Source organism: Bactrocera neohumeralis, chromosome 6 (assembly GCF_024586455.1).
Source record: "Bactrocera neohumeralis isolate Rockhampton chromosome 6, APGP_CSIRO_Bneo_wtdbg2-racon-allhic-juicebox.fasta_v2, whole genome shotgun sequence".
NCBI lineage: Eukaryota > Metazoa > Arthropoda > Insecta > Diptera > Tephritidae > Bactrocera > Bactrocera neohumeralis.
The window spans coordinates 62415010-62426019 of NC_065923.1; the positions used below are offsets into that span (position 1 = coordinate 62415010).

The 11010-nt window shown below is 40.5% G+C and overlaps 3 protein-coding genes across 4 annotated transcripts; 2 read left to right on the forward strand and 1 right to left on the reverse strand.

The window, feature by feature from the left end:
* Nucleotides 1-4313: 4313 nt before the first annotated feature.
* Nucleotides 4314-6733, forward strand: LOC126763157 (dynein intermediate chain 3, ciliary). The gene is made up of 2 exons (XM_050480413.1): nt 4314-6068; nt 6142-6733. Exons 1-2 carry the CDS (start codon nt 4479-4481, stop codon nt 6688-6690), a joined length of 2139 nt encoding a protein of 712 aa, XP_050336370.1. The 5' UTR covers nt 4314-4478; the 3' UTR covers nt 6691-6733.
* Nucleotides 6705-8318, reverse strand: LOC126763182 (protein hold'em). The gene is made up of 3 exons (XM_050480466.1): nt 7421-8318; nt 7214-7367; nt 6705-7153 (listed from the first exon to the last, which is right to left on the reverse strand). Exons 1-3 carry the CDS (start codon nt 8316-8318, stop codon nt 6766-6768), a joined length of 1440 nt encoding a protein of 479 aa, XP_050336423.1. The 3' UTR covers nt 6705-6765.
* Nucleotides 8319-8549: 231 nt separating this feature from the next.
* Nucleotides 8550-10762, forward strand: LOC126763166 (dynein intermediate chain 3, ciliary). Of its 2 annotated transcripts, none has more exons than XM_050480429.1 (5): nt 8550-9633; nt 9692-9870; nt 9943-10180; nt 10293-10516; nt 10589-10762. In XM_050480429.1, the coding sequence occupies exons 1-5, from the start codon at nt 8563-8565 to the stop codon at nt 10599-10601; spliced, it is 1725 nt and encodes a 574-aa protein (XP_050336386.1). In that variant the 5' UTR covers nt 8550-8562; the 3' UTR covers nt 10602-10762. The 2 variants fall into 2 exon arrangements, with proteins under 2 accessions (XP_050336386.1, XP_050336385.1); XM_050480428.1 differs by having other exon boundaries at nt 10293-10512.
* Nucleotides 10763-11010: the final 248 nt, after the last annotated feature.

Below are 11010 nucleotides of genomic sequence, written 5' to 3' on the forward strand. Positions count from 1 at the left end.
TTATACATATACATATGTATATAACATATAAGGATAGAACAAAAATAATAAATAAATATATATTTGAATGTTTACGAAAGTAGTTTTTGTGGGACAACTTAGTCTTTCTGGTAATTTAATTCAAAAGTATTAAGGTTACCCAAATATTTTTGGCTGCTCGATAATTTTAAAAAACGTGGCAAAACGTCTCAAAAGTATTTACAGATAAACATAACTAACCAAGCGATTCTGTTCTGTGTAATACCATGTTCAGACCAACACTTAATCACGCGATTTCGGCTGTTGAATGGATTATCCCACTTATCTTAAAAATTTATCAAGATTTCGCACATACACGCTAAATCTCTCTGTGCGACTCTGATTTTGCGCAATCTACTTGTCAGCACTGGATTATCACAGCTGATTTGGACAAAATCTAAAAAATTTCAAACAAATTTTTTTTAGCAATGATGAATTTCATCTGAAAAATGACTTAAAAATAAAAATGCATCCATTATAATGGAAAATATTAAAAAAGTTTTCGTATATTTTATTTCAAAAAACTATAATTATCAATAAAAATGAAAAATATATGCTTGAATGACAATAACAGCGTTTTTTGATGAGAACTTTGTGACAAGAATGTTTTTAGAAATTTTCTAACGGCATTTATGAGAACTTTTTGGTGTTTGAAATGTTAAATATAATCTATTTAAATTTTCGGTCTGAACATGGTATTACAGTCACAAGTCTCTGGGATTGGAACATGCTTCTGACAGAAAAAATACATTTCAATATTTGGAGCTGCAGACACTTGAATGAAAATAAATCTTCGATATAATAAGTGTCAAAAAGTCTTGCGGTATTTTTAAAGATTTTTTTTTATTGCCGATGATGAATTGATATCATCAGCCTTGACCGATGCTACGGCGCTACTATTTTAGTTCTGCTTTCTCCAGGCTGGACAAGGCAGCACAGAAAATGGGTCTGGCAGTGAACGAGGGCAAGACTAAATATCTCCTGTCATCAAACAAACAGTCGTCGCACTCGCGACTTGGCTCTCACATCACTCTTGACAGTCATAACTTTGAAGTTGTAGATAATTTCGCCTATTTAGGAACCAGTATTAACACCACCAACAATGTCAGCCTGGAAATCCAACGCAGGATTGCTCTTGCCAACAGGTGCTACTTCGGACTGAGTAGGCAATTGAAAAGTAAAGTCCTCTCTCGACGAACAAAAACCAAACTCTATAAGTCGCTCATAATTCCCGTCCTGCTATATGGTGCAGAAGCTTGGACGATGACAGCAACCGATGAGTCGACGTTACGAGTTTTCGAGAGAAAGTTTCTGCGAGAGATTTATAGTCCTTTGCGCATTGGCCACGGCGAATATCGCATTCGATGGAACGATGAGCTGTACCGGATATACGACGACATTGACATAATTCAGCGAATTAAAAGACAGTCCTGATGGACGAAGACACTTCAGCTCTGAAAGTATTCGACGCAGTACCCGCCGGGGAAAGCAGAGGAAGAGGAAGACCTTCACTCCGTTGGAAGGACCAAGTGGAGAAGGAACTGGCTTCGCTTGGAATATCCAATTGGCGTCACGTATCGAAAAGAAGAAATGACTGGCGCGCTGTTGTTAACTCGGCTATAATCGCGTAAGCGGTGTCTACGCCAATTAAGAAGAAGAAGAAGAAGAAGATCTCTATTCAGTATATTCAAACTTGCAACCAAGAGTTCTTTTTAGTTTTGTGACCTGCTAACTATGAGGTAAAAAATTTGAGACAATATTTTGTGACTAAAGTCTAGAGACTGTGTTGTGATAGTAACTAGTCACAAATTGAGACTTTACCTCAAAATGTCTCAAATAGTAACTAGAGACTCCTTACAGAATTCCGCTATAAATAGACTCAGCTTGTCACGCTGATCATTTATGTAATCGCATATACTTTACATGGTCGCCGACGTTTTCTTTTGTGTGTTACAAATTTACAGGATATAAAATAGTATTTTTCTTTGCCTCGTAACCTACCACCCTTGAACACATTTTTCTAAAGAATGGTTGCCTGCTAAAAAACGTTCAAGATCTGCTGTCATATGTTGTAAAGAGGCAAGAGAATAGAGAGACTTCAGTGCTTCATTTAATGTCCTTTTTTAAGTGCGGTGTATATCTAATGGAATAAATGTAGTAAAGGACTGTCTGAAAGAGCTTGATGTGTGTTTGCTGGGATTGGCAGCGAATCATCTACTATGAGCTGCTACCCTATGACCAATAATTTAACTTGCCTGTATACTCCACATTGACCATTTGAAGTAAGCAATTGTCCAAAAATGAAGAACTTTGGCCTATTGCAGAGGAAGTAAGTACATAACAACGCCAGGCCACACACATCGATAGAGACTCGCCAGAAGCTCCGGTAACTTGGTTGGAATGTTCTTATGTATCGACCTTATGGAAGTTGAACCAGGCATCAAGTAATTACCACCTCTTCCTGTCTGTGACGAATGCTTTTACTGGTGAAAAATTCGCCTATTTGACCAAAATCAGCTAAATAAAAAAATTTAATTATAATGATATTAATCTTACTGGACCTTATACAGTCTACGACAAAACTATGTGTACCCTATACCCAAATGAATAGATCTTTTTAAACGTGGAATTTATTACTTTGTATGTTCTTCTATTTTGCTTATTACTATATATGTATGTTGCATTAAATTCTTCTAATATTCTATCTTCTATAAGTTTACCTTCTAATTACAGCTTCATTATTTAGTTTTGCCACCTTTAACTTTAATTACGGCCACAAGACGTCGAGGCATTCTGTCTACCAAATTCTGAAGTAGCAATTGTGGCATGTTTTTCCAGAAGTCCTTCAGTATATTAAAAAACTCTCGTTTATTGGAACGACAAGAAGATCGGCCGAGCTTATCATCCAAATATTGCCATAAATGCTCAATAGGATTTAAGTCAGCGCTTTGGCTAGACTATGGTAGGAGCTATATGGACTTTTGATCGAAATATTCTTTCGTAACCAGTCTTGGGGTCATTGTTCCAAATTTCGAGCTCCGGGCTCTAAATTCAGCATTTGGACGTATGACTCTCCCGTTGTTTTGATCTCTACTATTACCAGATTTGATAGAACATTGCAGCTACAGCAAACCCAAACAAAAAAATATTTATATCTCCGAACTATATAGTGCTTTGGATGCACTTACTTCGGAGCCTCTTATGACTATTATGCCAAACTTTGTAACCATCTTCTCAGATGAATAATTGTTCGCTCAGAAGCATTGATTGGCTTTGCTGAATAAATCGGACTGAAACAGTCGGTCGTTTTTAACTTCTCTGACTTTTAGTATCTCCGCGTGAAGTGGTTGTTCTTGGCGTCTCACTAGTTCATAATTTTTCCGGTAATTTTATATTAATATTTTGGATTGTTGCCTTACTCACGAGGTTCCCTATACACAAACTATTAATTTAATGGGGAATGTTTATTATCAATCAAAATACCATTATTTGTTACCTTTATTTCTTAAAGTTTATCTCTTTCAAATGTTGGCCGCGGCTACGTCTCAGATGGTCCATCCGTTGAGTCCAATTTTCGATGACTCTTTCGAGCATTTCGACTGGTAACTGGCGAATGACAAGTAAGGCTCCAAGGCTTAAATCGAAGCGGGATTGTTCGCATAGACTTTAGACCTTACATATCCCCACAGGAAAAAGTCTAACAGTGTGATATCACACGATCTTGGTAGCCAATCGGTCACACCGTGAAATTATCTGCTCAAAAAAGTGTTCTCTCAATAAACCCAAACAATACTGAAAAATATAATATGACAGCTTGGCTATTGAAATAAAAGTTAACTTGGATCACCCGTTATTTTCGTCGCGTGCAAAGCTGAAGAGTTATCAAGAAGTTTAATGTTGGTCGACCGGAATTTGAACCTTCTACCCACGAGTTAATGTATACGATATGGTCTAGAGTTCCCACCGTATATAAGGAAAGAAAATTAAAATAAAAAAAAAAAAAAATAGTTTATGACGTCGTTTTAACAACGCTATGAGAGAATAGATTCTACTATCATCAACTAAAGGAAAAAGAGAAACCATTAAAAAATTATTTGCAAGGAAAATTTTATAAAACGAAAATATTATACCGCTGACAAAAAATTGGCGTGAGAATGTTCTTATAAAATATATGTATATATTTTCTAATAAAAAATAATTCAAAACACTTCCGAACACATCTACAAGTATAATCTTCAACCAAATGTCAAAAAGAAAAATATCAGTTAAATATTTTTTTCAAAGAAATTGTTTAAAAAAATTTAATTGGAAGATTTTAGAATACTAATTTCAAATTTTTTTAACTATCATTAATTGATACAAAAATATATTTTTGCATATATTTCAACAAGTAAACGTGAGCTTTGAAGAAAGTTCACACAAACCGCCTATTACTGAAATCTAAGTGAAGCTCCATACCCATGTATCATAATCAGTACATTTATGCGCGTGAGCGTCGTCGCTTTGGACGCCAACCCTTGCTTAGCGATCGCACACAGCTGATGCTCAGCATACAGCCGAGTCAACGCATGCGCAACTCATATATCTTACGCAATCCGATGAATAGCAGCACACAGTTGAGCGATCAAATGGCCTATAGCTGGGTGGAGACGGATAATGTGACCTACGCCGAGCATGGCATGTATCATTACGAGGGCGGCTGGCCACGCGAAGTGAACATCAACGACGAAGAGTCGACAATGCGTTACCGCAAGAAAATCGAGCGAGAGGACAACTGGGGTGTGCAGGTGATGCATCTGATACACACATCAATGGATGTGACGGCACAAAATAGCGCAGTAAATATTTATCAAGAATTTTTCGTCGACTTGCCACCAGAGCTGGGTAAGGACATACGCATGCCATTTGAGGCGCGACAATGCAATATCTTTCATGATCCGCTAAAACCCGTGCGACCTATCACCGTGCTCGATTGGATGCCGAGCGAACGGCGCAAATTTCTATCGCAGCCGACCAACTTCAACAGGGTGGCACCATTACATACACCAGTAATCACTACAAAGCCGATAGCAGACACAGAAGACGGAGATGAAAATATTCAAACTATACAGGAGACAATGCGTACCGATGGCAATCCAAACTCGTTCTATGTCTGGGACCAAGGCAATGCTTTGAGTCCAGAGGTGGTGCTCGAATCGACGGAGCCGGTGCGACGTGCGCATTTTTGTCCACGTGATGATAATTTTATAGCCGCAGGACTGCAATCTGGCATGGTAGCTCTGTGGGATGCACGGAATGGTGGTAAGCCCTTAAAAATTTCACCGCTCGAGGCTGCACATCGTGAGGAGGCCGCCGCCTTGTGTTGGGTGCATTCGAAGTCGAACTCTGAGTTCTACAGCGGTTCGTATGACGGCTCTGTAAAATATTGGGATGGTCGCGACTTGGAAACACCCATACAGGAAATTTTACTCGATCCCGAACCAACCGACGAACAGAAGAACGAACGCGCACATGGCGTGACAGTGTTGGAATTCGAATACACCATACCAGTGCGTTATATTATCGCCAGCGATCAGGGTTACATATTTATCGGCAATCGTAAGGGTATGTTGCCGACGGAGGTGTTAATCTCCAATTATCGTCTCTTCTCGGGTCCGATACGCACGATCGAACGTAATCCGTTTTTTGTGAAGAATTTTTTAATAGCCGCCGACTGGTGTGTGAAAATCTGGGCGGAGGAGTGTAAAGGTGCACCCACGACACTACTAATGAAGAAGAAGAATGAAATGTTGTGTGGCACGTGGAGTCCCGCGCGCTGTTCGCTCTTCGTCACTGGTGATGCGCGCGGCGAAGTCGACTTTTGGGACATACTATTGCATCAGAGAAAACCCATATTTACGCTCAAATTGAAGCAGCCCATAAAATATGTCAAGTTTCGTCCAGATGGTAAATACTTGGCAGTGGCGCTGGAAAATGGTGATGTACAACTGTTTGAACTAGATCCGGCCTTGAGACAGAGCGCCGCTAAGGACAAAGCATTGCTAATGGCGGTGAGCATGTTTAATAAATGGCAACACTACATATATTGTAAAACAAAATTATATAAAAAATCATCGCTTACAGCTCTTCGAGCGCGAACTTTTCCGCTCCAAATTGCTGGAAGGGCGTGTCGAGGAAGTAAAACTCAAACGCAAGACATCGCTCCTCGAAGCTGAAACCAAACAACGCGAGGCCGAATTGGATTTGATCGCCGAACTTGATCCCGATGACCCAGACCAATTCTTGCAGATTATCGAAAATGACACTGAATTCAAGGATATGTTGAAAATATTCAAGGACAGCACGTTCAATATTGATAAGAAGCGACAAGAACGACAATTCGTTATGGAGCGCACCGATTTCGAGAAAGTCGAGGGAGAACCGGATTTAGAGGGACTTACCGCCGAAGAGATTGCGGCACTACAGGGTACCTCTACCGTCAATACCGTAGGTGTTTTTGGTGATGCGGCCAATGCAACGGGCACGGGAGCGGTAGGCGTTGGCGGTAAGGGCGCCAATAATGCGGCCGGTGCTGCGGGTACAGCAGCCGCCGCCGGTGCGGAAGAAAAAGAAGCCACAGTTGGCGATAAACGCATAAAAGTGCTGAAACGTATGGCGGACAAGGATAAATAATTGACATATAAATATATTTTTTATAAGAAAACTATATTATACATTTGTGGAAACCAAACTACATTTCGTTTGTTATTAAAAAACGCAAATTTTTTCCGCTAACTCTGGTATCTGTATAGCTCTCATATCCATCACAATAACGCTCATTTGTCGGCGTACAGCGCTCTCTTTACGCACCAAGAGCTTCACCTCAAAATAATCCAGCAGAAATTTCCATTTGCATTGCGCTTTCTCGTGGTCGCTTAGCGTTTGATACTCGTTTGGGGTTAGCGCGAGCACGCGTTCGGCTATGGCGCCTGAGAAACGCGCCTCTACCAATGTACCAGTATGATCGCTAAATTGCACATTTATGTTGAAGAAGCTTTCGTACAGCGCACCTTCGTGGTTAAGTGAAAATTCCAGCTGGCATTTAGGCGCATCACACTCGGTCTGATTTCTCGTAAGCAAACTGTGGCAGGACTTGCTGGTTGAGAGTAGAGTAATTGGATGGTATGATATGACCTTTATATGCATTTGCGCTTACCATCTGCGACTGATGACTTGGCCGGTACCATCAAAGTCGAAATGCGTCAGCATGGCATAGACAACAGCGGTGAATTGCTCTTTGTCATCTTTGAGTTCGCCCTCAGCACGCGCGTAAAGCTGTTTAACTGTCATCTGAGTTTTTATTTCAGCAGCTAAAATATTGTTTAAACTGTGTAGTTATGAAATTTTCAACACAACTGCTTACCATCTACTTGAGTATTCATTGTGTATGCCAACGAATCCCAAGGCTTAGCAGTTGTAGTGGCGGCAAACTGCATTAAGGCATCCACCTCCGCGCCAATGGGGTTCTCATAGACCAAAGTCCGTCCACTGAATGTTAGTGTGGTGCTTTTGTAGAATTCCGAGAACGCAAGCTTCACTTCTATCAAGTGCAACACCGTGCGCATACCCTCCCAATATTGTTGCGCGCGCTGTATCCAATCGGCCTGCCAAATGTTCAGCATAACACCGTCACTGTAGCTGCTGTCGATCACAATCAACTCAAGACAACTTAGCAGTTCACCACTGCGCTTACTACGCACCTCTTTGACCGGGCGCTGTGCCGCCACCAAAACCAGTAAATCGACGAACTGCTCTTTGGCGCTACTTTCCTTCACTGCGCAGCGCACATCCTGTAATTTGAGCGCACTGCAGAGCGGCTTATGTGGCACGCGGCGCAAATTGTGCAGCTCACGAAAGGCATCCACATCGCGGTAGTTGTTGGTGTCCAACCGCCCTTGACCTTCATTTAACACCAGGGAGAACGGCACGGTTGACAGCGGTTGAAAGCGCGCATTATCCGCCAGAGTAGATTTGTCGTGCACCAACGTGGGCACGACGATCGGCGTGATGACATCGATGATGTCATAAATCTTGAATTTACGGTTATATTCAGCGACCAGCTCTTTGGTGCCCCAAACTTTACAATTGATGATGTGTCGTTTGGAGTCACGCAGCGTAAAGCTCATAACGCCACGAAATTCAGGTGAATCACGTACGAGAAAAGTCTTTGGCGTTGCCTTTGTGAGTATAATGGCAGTAATTAAAGCGTTTTTTAGCTCTGCATTGAGCTCAGCTATTTTTTTGGGCGCAACGCCTGCCATTTTTTCAAATTCACAGAAAAATATTTGAACAAGTTATTTACGCTAAAAATAACGGTTAATTGGCCGTTAACTAAGTAACAGTGCTGCCATTGCACAAACTACATAAATAGCAGAGTTGTTAAGCGATGTTGCCATGCAACTGCAGTTTATTATTTTAATATGGATTTATTAGTTGCATACCTTCAGCAGTGCTGAAAATATGTCGAAATTATTTAATTTGTAACAATAACTAAAAAATCATAAAATGGAGTACACTTTTAAGAAAGAACGACGCACCTTCGGCGCTAGTGCGAGCTTCAGCGACAAAGATGAGGTTATCTTTTCGGAAAACTCTTCGCAAGAGCTCGCTAAGGGCTACATACTTAAGAATCCGGTGGATCGCGCAACGCTTTTCACCCGACAAATGGCCTTGAGTGAGGCAAACACAGAACGCGCGACATACAAACATGTTGGTATCACGCATAACGAAGGTGGTTGGCCCAAAGACATTAATATGTCCGATCCGGAGCAGACGGTGCGTTATAAAAGGAAAATTGAGAAAGACGAAAACTACATAACGCAAGTTATGAACCTCACTAAACCAATGGAACATTATATACATCAAAATAATGCGGTGAATATTTATGAAAATTATTTTGAGGATCTCGAACCGGCGCCATTGCCTGAACCTTGTCGCTCACGCACCGTTAACGTTTATCGTGATCCCAATCCCATAAAGGTGCCGGTCACACATTTGTCGTGGTCACCGGATGGTGGAATTAAAATGGCAGTCAGTCATTGTGACATGAAATTTCAGGGTGATAAAACGGGGCAGCGTTGCAATTCGTACATTTGGGAGATTGAGAATCCAAATGAACCGTTTCTAACGCTCGAGCCGAAAGTGGCGTGTGTATGTTTGGAATACAATCAGAAGGATCCAACAAGTTTGGTTAGTGGCATGTATAATGGACAGGTGGCCGCTTGGGATACGCGACATGGCAAGTATCCAGTGCTGATAAGCGAACGTGAGATATGTCATCGTGATCCAGTTAACTCGGTATTGTGGAATAATTCGAAGAGTGGCACGGAATTCTTCTCTGGTGGTTCCGATGGACAAGTGCTGTGGTGGGATACGCGTAAATTGAGTGAGCCATTGGATAAACTATTGATGGATCCAATACGTAGTGACGAGCAAGATCTGGCACGTTCCTTTGGCGTTTCGGTGCTGGAGTATGAAACTACAATACCGACACGTTTTATGGCTGGCACCGAAATGGGTATGCTATTCTCGTGCAATCGCAAGGGCAAAACACCCATGGAGAAGATACAGATACGGGTGAGCTATAATTGAAGCAATATTTGTATACAGTGTTACACATACATATTATCCCTAGATGATGTGCCACTTGGGCCCGGTGTATGCCATAACGCGAAATCCGGCGTTTGTAAAGAATTTCCTAACCGTCGGCGATTGGTGTGCGCGCATTTGGTCCGAAGATTGCCGTGAGAGCTCGATAATATGGACAAAAAATAGTGACGCTATGCTGACCGATGGCGCTTGGAGTTACACGAAGTAAAGAAACTTCGAAGTTAAAAACATAAATTAGTGTTATAAATTATTAAAAATAATTGTATTGTTTTTCAGGGTTTCGCAATTCTTCATCACGCGCATGGATGGCGTGCTCGACACTTGGGATCTATTGCAACAACAAAATCAACCAGTTTTAACGGTAAAAGTTTGTGATGAGCCACTGCATTGTGTGCGCACGAATGAAAACGGTAAATATGTCAGCTGTGGCAGCAAGCATGGTGCAACTTTTCTTATCGAAGTATCCGATAACATGGTGATGTCGGCGAAAAATGATAAACCGTTGCTGACGGCGGTGAGTGAGAGTATTTTTTTTGTATTTTAAAAAACGTAAAAAAAAAACATTTATAGTGCTTATTATATTAGTTATCGATTTTTGTTTAGTAACTATCGATATTTTATTATAGATGTTTGAACGTGAAAATCGCAGAGAGAAAATTTTAGAAGCCAAATCACGTGAAATCAAATTGAAAGTCAAGACGAATCAAGGTCAGGATCAAGGTGATTTAACCATGCTTAACGGGCGCATTAATGTTGCGCCATTTAAAGATGCTTGCGAGCAGGCAGCGGCAGAGTATTTCGTAGCTGTAGAGCAGGAACGTTTAAGACGTATACCTGGCAACAAGCGTAGGTGATCTATTATTATTTTTTCTACTAATTATGTAAAAGAAACAATAATTAACTTTTTTCTAACATTTTATAGAAGAAGGGGATGAAGCTGAGCCGTCTGACATCGACAGCGCTAGAACTTGAACGAAATTAATGAAATTTTACGATAAATACTGTTAGCACATATTAAAAAATAATTAAATAAATTGAAGTTACGCTTTCGTTGTTGCTTACGTGGCAAAAATAAAAGTAAAAAACATTTAACACACTTTTTGATTTCCTGTTCTTTGTATTATATTATTTTATTTGTAAAAATAAGCAGAATAAAACATATATATTAAACCCGATTTTGATCCAAATCGTTAATGCGTGCAATAATTCAATCGAAAGTAATTTATTGGTATAAATATATTTTAAGTCAAACTTTTACTTTATTAAATAATGTTTGAAACAATGTGTAACCCTGTGCTTAGTTAACGCGCTGTCTCTACATAACTTTCCAACACTGCGCTCTTA

Coding starts and splice junctions, on each gene's coding strand:
- LOC126763157 (XM_050480413.1), top strand. CDS start 4,479: ATGTATCATAATCAGTACATTTATGCGCGTGAGCGTCGTCGCTTTGGA. Junction 6,069..6,141: donor ACAAAGCATTGCTAATGGCG/GTGAGCATGTTT, acceptor CATCGCTTACAG/CTCTTCGAGCGCGAACTTTT.
- LOC126763182 (XM_050480466.1), bottom strand. CDS start 8,318: ATGGCAGGCGTTGCGCCCAAAAAAATAGCTGAGCTCAATGCAGAGCTA. Junction 7,368..7,420: donor AATGAATACTCAAGTAGATG/GTAAGCAGTTGT, acceptor ACAATATTTTAG/CTGCTGAAATAAAAACTCAG. Junction 7,154..7,213: donor CAAGTCATCAGTCGCAGATG/GTAAGCGCAAAT, acceptor ACTCTCAACCAG/CAAGTCCTGCCACAGTTTGC.
- LOC126763166 (XM_050480428.1), top strand. CDS start 8,563: ATGGAGTACACTTTTAAGAAAGAACGACGCACCTTCGGCGCTAGTGCG. Junction 9,634..9,691: donor TGGAGAAGATACAGATACGG/GTGAGCTATAAT, acceptor TATTATCCCTAG/ATGATGTGCCACTTGGGCCC. Junction 10,513..10,588: donor ACGTATACCTGGCAACAAGC/GTAGGTGATCTA, acceptor AACATTTTATAG/AAGAAGGGGATGAAGCTGAG.